Consider the following 17634-nt stretch of genomic DNA (forward strand, 5'->3'; position numbering starts at 1 on the left):
ACTTCAGTTATTGATTTAGAGATTGTGGTGGGAGAGTGACAGTGAGGGAGGTGGAAGGGTGGCCTCGGACCGTTACCCTAGCGACAGGCTGAGGCAGGAGGATTGCAAGTTCAAGACCTGCCTGGGCTTTAGCGTTTGTTGAGGTTAGAAGGTCACTTTCAGGAGTAAGTTTTCTACTTCACCTTCTGTATCCAGGACTGAATTCAGGTCTCCACACTCACAGGTTTAGAGCCCTCTAGTTGAACACCCTTCCTTCCTTCCTTCCTTCCTTCCTTCCTTCCTTCCTTCCTTCCTTCCTTTCTTTCTTCTCCCCTCCCTTCCTTCCTCCCTCCCTCCTTCCTTCCTTTCTTCCTTTTTGTAAGTTAAGGTTTCTTTGTAAACCTGACTGTCCTGGAACTTACTCTGTAGACCATGAATGGACTTGAACTCATAGAGACCCATCTGCCTCTGCCTCCTGAATGCTGGGATTAAAGCCATGTGCCACTCTGCCTGGCTTTCCCCACTATTGGGGGCAGGAAGGGGAGCAGTTTCACTAAGTAGCCTTGACTGACCCTCAACTGATTTCTCATTGACCTCAGTCTCCCCGGGTGCTAGGATTTCAGGTGTGTGCCATCACTGTCATTTTAACAGGTTTTGATATGTGTACACACTGTACAGTGACTACATCAAACTAATTATCATATGGATTCCCTCATGTAATTAACATTTTTGTGTGTATGTGTGTGGCAAGAACATTTAGTCTTGCATTGTTAGTAACTATAGTCACCGTGTTGTACAATAGAGCTGTTCAGCTCATTTCGAAGACCAATATCTGCCCACCCCCAGTCAGTGCTTCAAAGCTTTTGATGACTTCAGCACCTTGTGTAAGAATGTGTGTGTGTGTGTGTGTGTGTGTGTGTGTGTGTGTGCGCGCGCACGCGCGCGCGCTAGTGCATAGCTCCTCACCTAGAACGTTTCATGGAGCTGTAGTTTGCCTATAGATTGTGGGAACACAGGCGGGGCCTTACTCCCTGCGCACTCCTGAACAGCTTGTGAGAAGTTTAGGGTTTCCTGTGGGTTCACTTGAGTTCACTGATTTTATTTTTTGGTGCTGGGGATTGGAGGTTGAACCTGTAGTCTCATGCACACAAGACAAAAGCTCTTCTGCTTATACAAGACTGGGAGGTCTTTCCCAGCCCCGCCAGTACGCTAGAACAACTCCAAAGAATTAGGGAAGTGCAACTTGTAGAATTGCAGTATCACGTTGAAGGAAGAAGGCATATAGACCAAAAGGGCCTGTGCCTGTGGAACCTAGGCACCTCCCCTCCAGGGGCAGCAGTGTGGTCACCAGCCTGGAAGCCCCACCCACTTGTATCAGGGCTACAGTATGTAGGCATGGTTGGATGAAAGTCTGTCCCAGTTCCCCATCCTGGAGACTGGCAGTGCAAAGTCCCAAGCTGGCTTAGTTAGCAAGTTTGCTCTTCTGGTGACTAGTGCCTGGAGCTGTCTGGGAGTCCCCCAAGGTGCTTCTTTATTGGGGCAAAGATATTTGGGCTTCTGAAGCCCTGTGCTGAGAACTAGGGAACCAGGGTCAAACACCAGATAACCCTTTTAGCCTACATGCAGGTGCCGAGAAGTAGAATTAGCCTTTATTGTTGGCTATAAACCGAGTCAGCGCAGTGATTCTCACTCCATCTGTGAGCGGTGGCAGTTTGTTCCTTCACTGCTAAACCTTTCCCGCTCTTCGTCTTGTTTTGCTTGTTTCAGTGGTTGGGGTGTCACAGCTCCTAGTGTCCTCACCCCATTCTTGTCTTGGGGAAGTTTTCAAAGCTGACCGTGGAGGGCTGGGGAGTAGCTCGGCAGTGTGGTGCTTGCCTGGCATGCTGGACTCAGGATGCTGGACTAGCATGAGGGGTGGGACTCAGGATGGGAGGAATGACAACTGTCATTTGTTTTTTTAAAAGATGTATTTATTTTATGTATATGAGTACACTGTATCTGTCCTCAGACACACCAGAAGAGGGCATCAGATCTCATTACAGATGGTTGTGAGCCACCATGTGGTTGTTGGGAATTGAACTCAGGACCTCTGGAAGAGCAGTCAGTGCTTTTTTTTTTTTTTTTTTTTGGTTCTTTTTTTCGGAGCTGGGGACTGAACCCAGGGCCTTGCGCTTCCTAGGTAAGCGCTCTACCACTGAGCTAAATCCCCAGCCCCGCAGTCAGTGCTCTTAACCGCTGAGCCATCTCTCCAGCCCCCTAACAGTTGTCACTTGTGATGTTGCTTCTTTTAACTTTGTAGACCTCCTTTATCAGAGACATTCTTCCCTGAGCAGTTAAATACACTCTCTCTCTCTCTCTCTCTCTCTCTCTCAGGTTAGTGGACTGCTGTCCTTCCACCTTTCCGTGGGTTCTAGGAATTGAACGCAGGCTGCTAGGTTTGCACGGCAACCCCTTTTTACCTGGTGATATAACCCAATGATTAACCCCTTTTCATCTGAGATACTGATGTTTTTCCCACGTTAATTCAAATGCTGCATGACTGGAGCTGACCTGTCATATTCTTGATTTATTGCTCCCCTTTAACATCACTAGATTTAATTTGCTAACATCTTTTCTGGGAATGTTGGCACTTACATTCATGAGAGATGGAGCTGTAATTGTTTTTCCTGCGATTATAAAGATGCCATCGGCTCTTTTAATAGCAGGAAAAAAATAATTGTTTAATAATTAAGTCTTTCCCCCTCTTGTAATTAATATCTCACTTTAGGTGAGCAAGTTTGAACATATCAGATAATCCTCTTGTCCTCTGGTCTCTCTCCTGCTCAAGTACTGGCCTCTTACATCACCTATGCTGCGGTTGCTGTCGTTTTTCTCCCTCTTCAGGTTTGTCTATCAAGATCTAGAATAATTTTAATAGTTTGTAAACAATTTGGAACTGGTATATGACTACCAGGAACCCACTGGAGTTCACTAAGGGGAAAAATTGCTAACTTTCTTTTCATTAATGTGTAATGGGGTAGAATTACTAGGCTCATGCAGTGGAACGTTGGTCGCAGGATAGAATGTGCTTGGATTTCAGCAGAGCCTTTAGCAGACTTTCCTATTAGATATTTATGGCTAGCATGCACAGCGTGTTCACCCACTGTGGTCTGACGTATGACCTACCGACATATCTATGGCAGCTGCCCACGGGGTTTGAAGAACAAGGACCTCCTGAGGTAAAGAGGCAGAGGCAGGAGGGGGAAGGGGCTCCTGGCTGGATGCTGCTGGGACAGGTCAGTGCTGGGAAGGGATGAGCCCAGAAGGAGGCTGGCGGTGCTGGTGTACTTCTGGATCCCTGAGAGCCCCTGACTCTGCGCTCTTCCTGTGCAGAGAGCCTGCACCCACACACCAGGTTCTCAGCCTGGTCAGCGCCTGGGCTGCACACCCAGACTCTTCTCTCTTTGTGACCAGTGGGGCAAGGTCTGTGTTTTTGTCCTTGTGCCTGGCTTTGGATCCTTAAGTCTCGTGTGAGTCCTTCTAACTGTCCCTATCCATCCTACCTAGATACCTTAGATCTGAACTGCGTCTATATTAGATAATTTCAGAAACATCTAAAGAACCTGTCCTGGACACCTATCTTAAATAGAGGGGATAGAGAGAGTTTTACACACGTGCGCGCGCGCGCGCACACACACACACACACACACACACACACACACACACACAGAGTTTCCATGTGCTATCAAAGGGGAGGGCACAGTTGAAGAGCACTGTGTACACATATGCTGGGCTAAGAGGCATGTGGCACTGTATGCCGTACCCAGCCCTGGAAAAGGGACTTTGGGGTGGGGGAGGTGTTTAGAGATTTTATGTATCTCAGATTCACATCTGGCTCAATAAAAACGTAATGACACAGGAAATAAAAAGAATGCGAAGTATTTTAAAAGTAACAAACAAAGCCCCGTATGCGGGCATCTGACCCAGAGGGTGGAGGTACTGTGGCTTGTCACCTGTGCAGACAGAGGTTTCGTCTTGGAGACCAACCCCGCTCTGCTATTCCTTCCGCTTGTCCCAGAACTCATGATTCTTCTGCACCTGCTTCCCCGGTGCCGGGGTGCTGGTCTGTGGCATCACGCTACACATTCTTATATCCATTTTAAAATACCCCCACTCCCCAAAAATTGCAGCTAGCTATAGTTATCCTGGAAAGGTAGGCGTATTCCAAGTGCTAGGGACTAAGTCCAAGGCATGAAGTGCTTGGCATTGTGGTTTTCTGTTAAACTGTGCTCCAGCAAGGCGGGTCTATAAACGTTCTTACTTTCCTCACTTCCTTTTGTTACCAACGTCAAGGAGAAATGGGGAACATTCCTGGATATATATCTGCACATCCAGGAGTGGTGGCACACACACACACACACCTTTAATCCCAGCTCTCAGGTGGCATAGATGATGGGTCTCTGAGTTTGAGGCCAGTCTGGTCTGCATAGTTAGTTGCAGGACAGCTAGGACCGTGTAGAGACCCTGTCTCAAAACCACAGATATATACACCTACCTTTTCAGGATAACTACAGCTAACTGTAGTTTTGTGGGGGGGGGGAGTGAGGGTATTTTAAAAATGAAATATATATATTTATATATGTGTATATTATTACCATGCATGCATATATATACATACACATGTGTACATGTATGTATATGCATGTGTGAATGTGTTTATGTGTCTGTAGATGCATGTACAGCACTATCACTGTTTACTCCTAACAGGACATGTGGGGGTTGGCAGTGTATGTTAGTTGGTAGAGTGTTTGCCTTGCACACCTGAAGCCTTCGCTTTTGACCTCAAGAGGCAGAGGCAGGGAGATCAGAAACCCCACGTTATCCTCAGCTGCATAGAAAATTTGAGGTCAGCCTGGCTCCTTGAAACCCCATCCTAGAAAAGAAAGGCCTCCTTGTGCAGGAGTCAGAGGTGAGAAGCAGGGGGCTGGTTAGTTTGTGTCAACTTGACTGAAGCCAGAGTCACCTGAGGAACGGGAACCTCAATTGAGAGAAGACCTCCATTAGGTTCACTCACAGGCTGGCCTGCGGGCCTCTTCTTCATTGATGGGAGAAGGCCCAGCCCATGGCGGTGGGGCCATCCCTGAGCAGGCATCCTGGATATATAAGAAGTAAGCTGAGCTAGCCATGAGGAGAAGCCAGGAGGCAGCACTGCCCTGGCCTCCACTTAGTTCCTGCCCTGAGTTTCCATCTTGACTGTCCTCGGTGGAGTGTTGTGGCTTGGGCTGTGAAAGCGGAAGAGACCCTTTCCTTTTCAAGTTGCTTTGTTTGTCTGGTCTTTATCACAGCAATAGGCAAGATGGATAGCAAATTTGAGGCCAGCCTGGGCAAAACTCTGTCTCCGGAAAGTCCTTTTGAGATACAAATTGAAATATTAGATATCTAGATATCTGTAGGTATAATTTTATAGATGTTTACAGATAAAGCCCAGGCTTACTTCAAAAAAAAAAAAAAATCCGGCGAAGTGAGTGGAGCAGAGAGAGGGAAGGAGACCGGCCAAGGGCGGTTACGTAGTTAAGAAGAGGCTGTGATTATGTCACTCCCTCCACTTTTGCATGTGTTTAATATTTCCCATAATGAACGACACAGAAAATGAAAGGTGCGGGTGAGCATGTCCCTGGGCTGGGAGGGCGGCCCCGGGTCCCAGTCCCATCTTTGTCAACAGCTCTGCCCTTGGAGCTGAGGGTTGGGATGGAGGAGCACACAGCTGGTCCTTGCAGAATGACCCTGGATGTGGCTTCTCTTGTGAAGCTCGAGGTGAAGCTCAAGGTCGAGGTCTGTAGTAGGAGACAAAGCCGCACTTCCTGGGACCCTTCTCAGTAATGACTGTGGGGACAGACAGACTGACTTCTGGGGAGAAGGTCGTCCTAAGGGTGTGCTGATGACACCATGTGGTGTCTGCTATGCAAAGGGGTAACTGAGGCATGGCCATCTTTATGGGGCTCTGATTTCTTTCAATCAAATTTTATATATAGAGAGAGTGTGCGTGTGAGAGAGTGTGAACAGACTGGGGATTGAACTCAAGTTGGTGACAAGTGCTTTTATCTGCTACGTCATCTTACTAGCCCCAGTCTTATTCCTTTTGGACAACAGACCCCACTTTGTTGTTCATCCTAGCCATCAGCCTCCTGAAGAACTGAGGCCACAGGGTTATGCCACAGGGATTTCCAAGTTTCTAATGGACACCCTATTCCAAAGAGGTGGTTTTCGTTTGTACCTCTGCTCTCACAGGTATTATATATGTACAGGTACTATTTTAATAGTACATTTCATAAAACAATTAAGAACAATTCCATTACATTTATGTATGTGTGTATGTATGTATGTATTTATTTATTTATTATGTTTATATGCACACATTCGAGATTGTGCCCTGTTGTGTGTGTGTGTGAGAGGGGGGAGTAGGTCAAAGGACAACTTGTGGCAACTGGTTCTCTCCTTCTACCACGTAGCCAAGAGATCAGACTCAGTGTGAGCCCTTCTACCCACTGAGCCATCTCACTATAACATTTAAAGAAGTAAAGATGAAGTCACCATACTTAAATTTGTTTTCCTAACAGTTATTAATGTACAATAATCTAAACAAAACAAAATCTGGAGGCTCTCAAGACACACAGTACACCCCTGGTAGGGGCTATGGTTAATGGCAATACCTAGAAGTCTGTTCTACTTATTTATCTGTAAGTATTATTAATTGATTATTTATTGCTGATTACTTATTTATGAGTGTTCTATCTTCATGCACACCTGCATGCCAGAAGAGGGCATCAGGTCCCAGTGTAGATGGTCATGAGCCACCTTGTGGTTGGTGGGAATTGAACCTCTGGAAATGCAGACACTACTCTTAAGCCCTGAGCTGTCTTAGCAGGCCCAGCTCATGGCCTTTCTAGTCGAGTTCCCTCAGAGCCTGCCATTACCTTCCAGGAGGCACAGCACCTTAGGTCTCTGCTTGATGAATATTTATCTGGCTTAAAGTGCAGGACACCCTGTGTGTGCTCCCTCTTGGGCTGCAGAAGAATGTACAGACCCTCCCATGAGCAGGATCTCGGCAGGCTCACAGTCGGGGTATGTGCAAACAAAAGAGAAATTTACTTATTTTGGACTCGGACCTAAGTGTAAACAGAACCGGTACTGACAGGTTCCAGGTAGGCCTGGCCCTGCGATCTGTGGGCTGTGCAGTTTCCAGGAAGCCCTGTTACCACCTGGTTCCCATCTCTGTTTTTGGCAAGTGGGTCACAGTGGCCACTCACTCTCTCTCTTCTCCTTGAGGTTGTCATCAGTCAACATTTTTGTCTTCTTTGTCTTTTGCTCCATTGGTTTTCCCTTTGTCATTGATGTCCTTTAAACAAAAACCTGGGGCTGGAGAGATGACTCGGCAGTTAAGAGTCCTTGCCCTTGCCTAGCTCCTGGTTTGGATCTGAGCACCCACAGGACAGCTCCAACTGCCTGTAATGCAGCTCAGTGGGTCTGCCGCCCTCTTGTGGTATTCTTGTACGCACATAGTACATATTGATGCATACAGGAACATGTACAGAGATGCATGCACACAGAACACCCATATACATAAAATAAAAATCAATAAATGTTTTCTAAAGATTAAAATACATAGCCTGGCATGGTGGCACACACCTTTAATCCCAGCACTCGGGAAGCAGAGGTGAGTTCCAGGCCAGTCTGGTCTACCAAGCAAGTTTCAGGACAGCCAGGACTATACAGAGAAACCCTGTCTCAAAAGAAAACAACAACAACAACAAAAAAGATTAAAAACATATCTAAGACAGACATAGTGATGCACAATTTTAATCCCATCAGTTGGGAGGATAATCGCTTGAGTTCTAGGCCAGCTAAGACTGCATAATGAGACGTCTCATAAAATTAATTAATTAATCAAAAATAAATAGACTAAATAAAACGACTAAATGACTAAATTAAATTAAAAGCAACATCCTTACTCATGCTGCCCATTGGTGGTGCCTACTGAGTTGCTGGCTTCCTGAGCATCCCTTGTATTTAGCTATGCTAGAGGAATGAACCAGCAAGGCCGCCCTGGTAACTGATGGGAAGGGTGAAGCCGGGACTCCTGCTGATTAGGGGATGTGGAGACCACATTGGCTTCACCGTTGATGTCAGCATGGACAGGAAAGAGGCTGGTGTGTATCAGTGGCCCAAGTGGGTGGAACTCTGGGACCCTGGCTGAGGGTTTAAAAAGAAAAGGCTCAGAAAGGGGCAGGCAGTATTTCTTTTTGTATGGTTGGGTTTTTGAGACAGAGTCTCCCTGTGCCACCTCAGCTGGCCTATGACTGAATGTGTAGATGAAGCTAGCTTTGAAATCATGGAGATCCTCCTGTCTCTGCCTTCTGGTACAATGCAGCTTCTGCACAGTGAAGCACAGTGGTCACTTTCTCTGTGCTGCTTCTCCTTGCTGCCCTTGTTGGTTGGTCTGAGCCAGTCTCACTATGTCTTCCAGCCTGACATGAGACTTACCCTACAGTCCAGCCTGGACTTGAACTTGTGGTGATCCTCCTGCCCCGCCTCCTGAGTGCTGAGGTTACAGGCATGCGTCACCACACCCGGCTTCTGTAATGTTTATAACTTTTATTTGTTTTGTTTTGTCCTTCACATTCCGTGAATCACTGGCTCCTCCAATAAATTTAGGCCTGAGTCATCCTTTACAGCCGATGCAATTCTGTGTTACAAATAGTTCGGCTCTTCCTGGCTATACCTTGTACACTATATGGTTATTTCCTTAATAGTAAGTCACTTCCTAGGAGTGGGAGGAAGGGCTGAGTCCAAGGTCTTGCACATTGAACATTTTTATATATGCTGCCATGGTCTTGAAGAAAATATTTAAACTCCTATCAGTAGTGACTAGTTCTTTTAAGGCAGAATAACCATCTGATAAACCAAAACAGCACCTACTCCTGTATGTAGTTTACTGGGTTGGGTCCCTAGCACTGCCAAATTAAGCAACAGACTGATAGGTAAATTTTTCAAACCCAACGAAATTTGCATTCCCTTGGGTTAATTTGTATTTATTATATTTGTATTTAAAATTAAGCTTTTAATGCAGTGAATTTAAGCCTAAGCTACAAAGTTTCAGGCTACCATGAGGTACAGATGGAGACCCTGTTTCCAAAAAAAGGGGTGGGGTAGGGTGGGCAAAGAGATGGCTCAGTGGCTAAACACAGACGAGACTTGTGACTTTTGATATAAAGACTAGCCTGGTTAGTCCAACACCTCTCAGAAAATAGACTCTTTTCTTTTGATTTTCTTTTGATTTGATTCAAATGTCAGATTTGTAATCTGATCTCTCTCTCTCTCTCTCTCTCTCTCTCTCTCTCTAACACACACACACACACACACACACACACACACACACACACGAGGGGGTGTGTCAAGTGGAGGTTTTATTTTGTTTGTTTTAAAAGCAAGGTCAGCTTGGTTGGTCTGAAGCTCACTGTAGCCCAGGCTGGCCTCCACCATCTAAGTGCTGGACTTTATTTCTGAACCCTTTCATTGGTTTGCCCAGGCAACACTGCTGTAGTCAAAGGTAACCTTATCTCCAGACATGGCAGACATAGTAGCATGTGGTTATGGGAGAGGCCAAGGTAAGAGGCTTACGTGATCCTCGGAACCCAAGAGTCTGAGAGAAACCTGGGTACCATAATGAGACCCTCCTTTATTTTGAAAACAAACAAGATTTGGGCGTAAGAGATGGCACAGAGGGTTAAGACCCTTGTTTCACAAGCCTGACCTACCTGACATAGAACCCTAGAACCCACATAAATATGGAAAGAGAGAATCAACCCCACAGAGTTATCCTTCAACCTCCCACAGGCACTGGGGTATGCCTCTCCACCCCCAACATACACACATTACAATAGCAAGTGAAATTATTTAGGGGTATAAGTAAAATTAACTTGAATTAAAGTAAAGGCTTCTTTTAGTATTCCTTTCTGTTGTGACTGGCCAGTTTCTGCCTTGGCCTGGGTATCTCAGGTCAGCCCCAAGCTGCAGATCAAGTGATCTTCAATATTTGGATGGTTGAGGGGGGAGAGGGTTGTGAACTGAAGACCTTTATGTGAAACTGCAGCTTGCTCCTGAGCTCTGGTAGCCTATGGTACAGCCTGGGTTCCTGGGCAGCTGGGTGACTGCTTCTCTTGTCTGTTCTCTGGGGGAACAGGAGTGTGGCCACGCCTTTCCCTCGCTGCCCACTTACAGGCTGCAGTGGGTCAGTGGTATTGGGTCCTCTCAGTGCTCAGCGACTCCACCTTTTCCTTTATTATTTATTAGGATTAACTATAATTATTTCAGGTAGGCTCACACTTGGGCCCTTGTTTGCTATAGTGCGAGTAATTTACCACCTGCGCCATCTGACCCCCCCACCCTCCACTGCCTTCTTGCAGCCTTGGAAACCCAGCATGACTGAGCACGGTGCGTGCGGGTACAGCCTACCCGGCAGCCACAGCATTTTGGTCTCCTAGCTTTTGCCAGGTCATTTGCCAGGCCTGGGAGGAGAATGGTCACCATAGATGTAGCTAAGATAATGGATGAATGGCCCCAGTCTTCCCAGGCTGGAAGGCAAGGACCTTGTCCCACTCTGGCTCATGCCTCTCCCACCCCTTTCGCTCTGGGAAGGGCGGCTGCTCCTCCTGCTGGCTGAGGTCAGCACTATTAATAGCTAGCTTAATCCTGCTCAAGCCTGGGCAGAGGGAGGAAAGAGAGCCAGTTGCCAGGAAATCAGTGTCCAGCCATCTGTAAGTGCCGACCAGTGACCCAAGGCCACGGTGTCCAGTCAGAAGTCAGTACCCAGGACCTGTTGTGAGAACTCGGGATTTGGCCTTACTGGGTGACCCAGTGGGAAGGCCACCTGGCATAGCACCATCTCTGATAGGAAGATCCCATTTGATCAGGGCCTTTTTTCTTCCCAGGCAGAAAAGTAGCTGGGCTGACGGGGGCCCCTTTGGACTTTGAAAGCCAGAACGCAGTAACACATTTCCTTATAGTCTCTGACGGATTGTAAACATTTTTTTATGGGAGGGAGGAAGACATGGCAGTTTGCTAAAAGAAGTGTGGTGCAGGGTGGGGTTCTGGCCTTCTAGGGCTCTGGAGACTTCCTTTTAAAATCTGGATGAGAGGGCTGGAGAGGTTGCTCAGTGTTAAGAGCTCCGACTGCTCTTCCAGAGGTCCTGAGGTCAAATCCCAGCTCCCACATGGTGGCTCACAGCCATCTGTCATGAGACCTGATGCCCTTTTCTGGTGAGTCTGAAGACAGTGACGGTGTACTCACATACATAAAATAAATAAATCCTTGAAAGAAATCTGGATGAGGGTTCAGAGCACTGGATACTGGGAATAAGGAGGCTTCAGGATTAGCTGGGGTGATGTGTGAGCTTTGGGTAGAGAGGACAGGTGTGCCACAAGCTGGGGATGGTAGCCCACTTACGTAGCTCAGCGTTTGGGAAGGAAGGCAGGAGGGTTGGAAGTTCAAGATCATCACATGCTGCGTAGTGAAGTCAAGGTTAGCGTGGTCACACGAGACCCTGTCTCACAACCTGACTAAGCAAAACCAAATGCGACACGGGAAAGCTGGTAGCAGAAGGTTGGGAAGCTGAGGGGCTCAGGTTATAGGTCCTTTCTCCCTTTGCCTCCAGCTTTTAACCTGTCATTCCTTGTGAACCAGGGCCATGGCAGGGATGACGGGGAGGGGAGCGAGGGGGACTGAGGGAGTGGAAGCTCACCTATGGCTGGCTGGGGGAGGTTAGTTTCCTCCTGGCTAGTTCTGGGACAGAGGTCAGTAAAAGGTAGAGTGGGCAAGCTTGCCTCAAAGTAGGACCTGATGCACCCAGGACAGCCAGGACTCTAGGATGCCTCCTTCCCACCCACTCGTCTGTCCCCTTTCAAACAGTCCTGGCACTTAGGACATCGGGAGCAGCAGTGTTAGAATGTCTTTACAACATTTCCTTGCATTTGTTTTATTTATATGTGTGTGGGCATGCACATGCTATGACCCACACATGCATATGTCAGAGGTAGCTTTGTCTTGTTGTGTGTTCTCTCCACCTGGTGGGTTCTCTGTATTAAGCTCAAGCCATCAGGCCGGGCCACACCATCTGGCAAAGCAGACCTTAGCATGCTGTCTTGTTATTTATTTATTTTTTTATGTGTTTGTGTGTATGTGTCAGTGTGTGAGCATGTGTCAGTGTGTTGAGCATGTGTCAGTGTGAGCTTGTGTCAGTGTGTGAGCATGTGTCAGTGTGTGAGCATGTGCACATGCATGCAGGTACCTGTGGAGGCCAGAAAAGGATGGCAAATGTCCTAGAGCCGTAGTTTCTGGCAGTTGTGAGCCACGCAGAATATGTGTTGGGAACTGACCACAGTCTTGGAAGAGCAGCTAATGTGCTTAGCGCTGAACCATCTCGCTACGCCCCCTCCCCAGAGCCATTTTTTAAAAAGTTACTTTGAGTGTTCCTGCTGACTATAAAATGAATGCAGTTGGTTATGGAAACTTGGGAGTGTCTGTATAGAAAAAGAGAACAATGAGAAAGCCAGTCCTCGGGTTACCCTATATAAAATTGCTGTTTTGGGTCAAAAGCAGCCAAGTACCAGCAATTATATATGGACCAGCCAAATATTAGTGCTTCATCATATTTCCTCTTTGAAAAGTGGGCTCTCCAGCTGTAAATGTGCCATTTAAATACTCCTCATTTCCCATTTCAGCCACAGCCCAAGCCCCATTATCTAGGTGAATGGTCTTCAACCACAAAGTGAGGTAGCTCACTAAAATACAGTTATACGAGGGTTACAGTCCATGTAAGGGAAACCATAAACTTGAGTCTTAGTTGACATTCCTAGTTTTGTTCTGTCTCATGTGCTGGGGTGGCAATCCTTGGCCTACTAGGTAAGCTCTCTAACACTGAGCTGCGTCTCCAGCTCCTGATCTGTGTGCTTCATTATTTTTATAAAATATCTTTTTAAAAAATTTATTCATTTATTTATTTATTTCATGTATGTAAGTACACTGTAGCTGTCTTCAGACACACCAGAAGAGGGCATCGAATCCCATTACAGATGGTTGTAAGCCACCATGTGGTTGCTGGGAATTGAACTCAGGACCTCTGGAAGCGGTCAGTGCTCTTAACCACTGAGCCATCTCCCCTGCCTCTTTATAAAATATCTTTGATTATTATTTGAAATATCATGGATAGGTACTATGTATTTTGATCATACCCCCTTCCCACCCTCTAGCTTGTCTCTCTCATATCCTCTTGCATTTTCTCTGTAACGCAGATGGACTAATTGCCGAGGATCTGGGTTGGGTTCCCAATGTCTACGCGGAGGCTCACGGCCATCTGTAATTCCAGTTCCAGGGGTCATCTGCCTTCCTTGGTTACCGGGCACTCACATGACACACATTAAGTGCAGACAAAACACTTAGACACATAAAATAAAAAATAAATAAATCTTTAAAAATAACAAAGAGGAGGGTTGGGGATTTAGCTCAGTGGTAGAGCGCTTGCCTAGGAAGCGCAAGGCCCTGGGTTCGGTCCTCAGCTCCGAAAAAAAAAAAAAAAAAAAAAAATAACAAAGAGGGCTGGAGAGATGGCTCAGTGGTTAAGAGCACTGACTGCTCCTCCAGAGGTCCTGAGTTCAGTTCCCATCAACCACATGGTGGCTCACAACCATCTGTAATGGGATCTGATGCCCTCTTCTGGTGTGTCTGAAGATAGCTACTTATATACATAAAATAAATACATCTTAAAAAAAAAATAACAAAGAAACCCACTAGGGCCAGCTGTGCCCCCCTTGTGCACTGGCGTGTTAGCGACTTTCCAGCTCTGCCTGCCTGAGCTCGTGCCAGTCTTGTGCAGGAAATCGGAGCTGGCGTGAGCTCATGAACATGTGAGCATGTCATGTCCACAAGGACATAGCGCAGCTCTCCTCCCCATTCTGCAGCCATCCTTCTTCCTGCCCCATCTTTCTTTAAGCCTTGGTTATTGATGGTGGTGGGTGTTGTGCTGTGGCGGGTGTTGTGCTCTGGAGGGGGGTGTTGTGCTGTGGTGGGTGTTGTGGGGCTGTGGCGGGTGTTGCGGGGCTGTGGTGGGTGTTGTGCTGTGGTGGGTGTTGTGGGGCTGTGGCGGGTGTTGTGCTGTGGGGGGGTGTTGTGGGGCTGTGGCGGGTGTTGTGGGGCTGTGGCGGGTGTTGTGGGGCTGTGGCGGGTGTTGTGGGGCTGTGGCGGGTGTTGTGGGGCTGTGGCGGGTGTTGCGGGGCTGTGGCGGGTGTTGTGGGGCTGTGGCGGGTGTTGTGGGGCTGTGGCGGGTGTTGCGGGGCTGTGGTGGGTGTTGGGCTGTGGTGGGTGTTGTGGGGCTGTGGCGTGTGTTGTGGGGCTGTGGCGTGTGTTGTGGGGCTGTGGCGTGTGTTGTGGGGCTGTGGCGGGTGTTGCGGGGCTGTGGTGGGTGTTGTGGGGCTGTGGTGGGTGTTGTGGGGCTGTGGCGGGTGTTGCGGGGCTGTGGTGGGTGTTGTGCTGTGGTTGGTGTTGTGCTGTGGGGGTAGTGCTCTACCTGTCCCATTTAGGGCTGAGCAGTCATAGTCCCTTTCAGCACTCTGACCCGTTAATGAATTTGTCCATTAGCTTCTGGCTTCTGTATAAAGTTTCTCAAACTATGGTTGAGAAGCAGCACAAATCTATGGATAAACAAATATTTAAAAAGTAGTTTGATAATATGACCATTTAAGCAAACCACTCTACTAAGCTCCACCTTGGGGCCTATGGTCTCCCCAGATGTGGGCTTTTGAGCAGGTTTATTGTAACAGACATGACTCCTCTCCTTTGGATCTGGCTTCAGTCCGCTGAGAAGTGCCTGGTTGCCTTGCAACAGTCGGGCGCTGTTGCAGCAGTGGGTACATCTTGGCCGGCAGGCAGCTGCTTCAGCAGTGGCCCGTGATGGTTAGCCCATAGCTGTCTTCTCTTCCTGGTGACCTGTTTGCTCTACATGGTAGATTAGCAGTACAGAAACTCAAATTACTAACCCTGACATGCGTCTCCTCATGTGTGTATCCCTTTCTCCTTCCTTCTCTGAGTGTCTTTCTTCTGCCGCTGAGTAGATGAAGAGCGAGAGGCACCTGCCTGACTGAAAGGACAAAATGGAGCTGTCTTGAGCAGAGGAGAAAGACCGTGGGGTCATGGGCTAGCTCTTAGCCCTGTCTGGTTCAAGGTGTTGAGGCTTTTAGCTTGCAGTTTGGATAGAAGATTTGGGGGCACAGGAAAGGGCTATGAAATTTTACTTGGAGTCTGGGAATATAGCACAGTTGTTAAAGAGCTTGCCTACACTGCACACAGCCTTGGGTTGGAACAGCAGCACTCTATAAGGTGGGCAGGATGGTGCCGGCCCTCTAAGACCTGCACCCCTACCTTGGGAGGTAGTGGTGGGAGGGTCAGGGGCTCAAGGAGATTGTCAGCCACACAGGGAGCTTCAGGAAGTTCAGCTATGTGAGACCCTGACTTGAAAAAACCAAACTTTTTTTTTTTATTTGAGATATCTTGACCTGTGACTCAGTCACTAGGCAAGGTACCAGCTGCAAGGACTCAGCCCTCCTTAAGAGGTCAGGGAGGAGCCAGGATAGTGGCACACCTCTACACACTTGTAATCCAAGCACTTAGAAAACTAAAGTTGGGAGGATCACTGAGTTCAGCACCAGCTACCAGGGCACCCTATTTCAAAAACAGAACACAAAATCTGGCTGCTCATGACTGTCACTTCAGTTCAGTTCTGGGGACCTGACACCCTCTGCTGGCTTCCAGGAGCACTAAGAGTACATGTGGTATACATAATATGTCTGGGTGTGTGTGTGTGTGCGCACACACATACACATACACACACACATACACACACACACACACACACACACACACACACACTTTTTTTTTTTTAAAAAGCAAACTAGAGATCAGAGAAAAGAGAAGCCCTGGTGCCAGGAGCACAGTGGAGAGAGGTGTTTGTTGCCAACAAGAAAGGGGTTTCCAGGAGGGAGCAAGGACCCCTGGCCTGTAGGTCCTTCCAGAATGAAACCTTCCCATTGAAGGTCATTGGTGACCTTAACAGGAGCGTCTTCTGTGGGAAAGAAAGGTTCTGCCAAGACAAACAGGTGTCCCCACTGGCAAAGCACACAGCTCGGGGGCCCTGAGCTAGCCCAGCAGAGGGTTCTCCTAGCCAGGAACCTTTTTGTGAGGTCCAGTGGGCGAGCCATCTTTAGGGACAGTGTCAAGAATTTTTGGCATTGAACAAGGCTGACTGTTCAGTGGTTCCCCGTGGCTACATACCTACAAGGTGCCTGTCAGGTGGGTAGCTGCTAGACTCTCTGTCCAGCTGGTACATACACACCCCTGACCAAGGGCTTCCTGTGTTCTTGTACTATAGCCTCTCTCTTCTCAGAGGCCTCGGAGGCCCTGGCAGGCAGCACCAGGCAGAGCCTGTCATTTCTCTCCTCCTTAGGTTCTCGCCTCCTCTTCCTCTTCCTCCTCTTCCTCACCCTCCACTTCTTCCTCTTTTTCCTTTTCTTCATCCTTTTCCTCTCCCTCTTCTTCCTCCTCTCCATCTTTTTTTTTTCTTCTAGTGACAGGGCGTTAAATATATTCTAGGCAAGCCTGGGTAACCCAGGATGGCCTCAAGCTCACAGCAATCCTCCTGTTTCTGCCTCCTGAGTATTGGTCTAACAGATGTGAGTCATCACATCCAGTTTTTGTATTCTTTAAACAAAAGGTCTTTAATGTAAGGCCTTTACAAGTACTGTGAGTCCTCCTATTCATAAGAGCAGTATCTGCTGGCAAAAGAAGCATCAGAACTTGGAAAGGAAAGCAAACCCCAGTGACCACCCAGTGACTCAACCCAATGTGTTGATGTTGCTTTATGCCTGACCTAGTGTGTGTCCTTACAGGCAAGTCCCACCTGGCCATCGTGCAGAAGGTGAACAATGAGGGCGAGGGCGACCCCTTCTACGAGGTGCTGGGCCTGGTCACCCTGGAGGACGTCATCGAGGAGATCATCAAGTCTGAGATCCTGGATGAGTCGGACACGTACAGTGAGTCGAACCCTCTCTGCAGGCGCAGAATCCTACTGTCTCTCTGAATCTGTGCCCCTAGGTAGAGAGGCTTCAGTGCAGGGGTGTGGAGGCCCTGGGCGCCTGGAGTCAGGTCTGGCAGCCTGCTAGGCACCCTGTATTGGCCGTTGGGAGGAAGGGCACAGTGCTGAGCCTCCTCTGCCCTCCCTGCCTGGGGCCTGCTGCCCCTGTGGAGAGAAACCTTCCCAGAGCACTGGGGTTCAGGTCCAGGCCTTTGCTCTCACAGCTGACAATCGAACCCGGAAACGGGTGTCCATGAAGAACAAGCGTGACTTCTCTGCCTTCAAGGATGCTGACAATGAACTCAAAGTGAAAATCTCACCTCAGCTTCTTCTGGCCGCTCACCGCTTCCTGGCCACAGGTAAGCATGTGGAGCACCCTCTGCCATGGGAGAAGGAGATATAGTCACAGAGGGAGCAACCCTGGGCCTCTGACCCTTCCTCCCAGAGAGAGCAGTGAGTGCTAGGACACCCTCACCTCGGAGGGGTCTGGGAACCACGA

At 48.1% G+C, this 17634-nt stretch overlaps 1 protein-coding gene across 4 annotated transcripts in view; it reads left to right on the forward strand.

Annotated features, from left to right (window-relative positions):
• The window catches only part of Cnnm4 (cyclin and CBS domain divalent metal cation transport mediator 4), a 39216-nt gene that overhangs the window by 11221 nt on the left and 10361 nt on the right, over positions 1 to 17634 (forward strand). For all 4 annotated transcript variants that reach the window (XM_017596510.3, XM_039083840.2, XM_006244827.5 and 1 more), the window contains exons 2-3: positions 16951 to 17094; positions 17360 to 17494. In XM_017596510.3, coding sequence (XP_017451999.1) covers positions 16951 to 17094; positions 17360 to 17494 — 279 coding nt within the window. The remainder of the gene's footprint in view (positions 1 to 16950; positions 17095 to 17359; positions 17495 to 17634) is intronic.

This window comes from Rattus norvegicus, chromosome 9, assembly GCF_036323735.1.
Source record: "Rattus norvegicus strain BN/NHsdMcwi chromosome 9, GRCr8, whole genome shotgun sequence".
Lineage (NCBI taxonomy): Eukaryota > Metazoa > Chordata > Mammalia > Rodentia > Muridae > Rattus > Rattus norvegicus.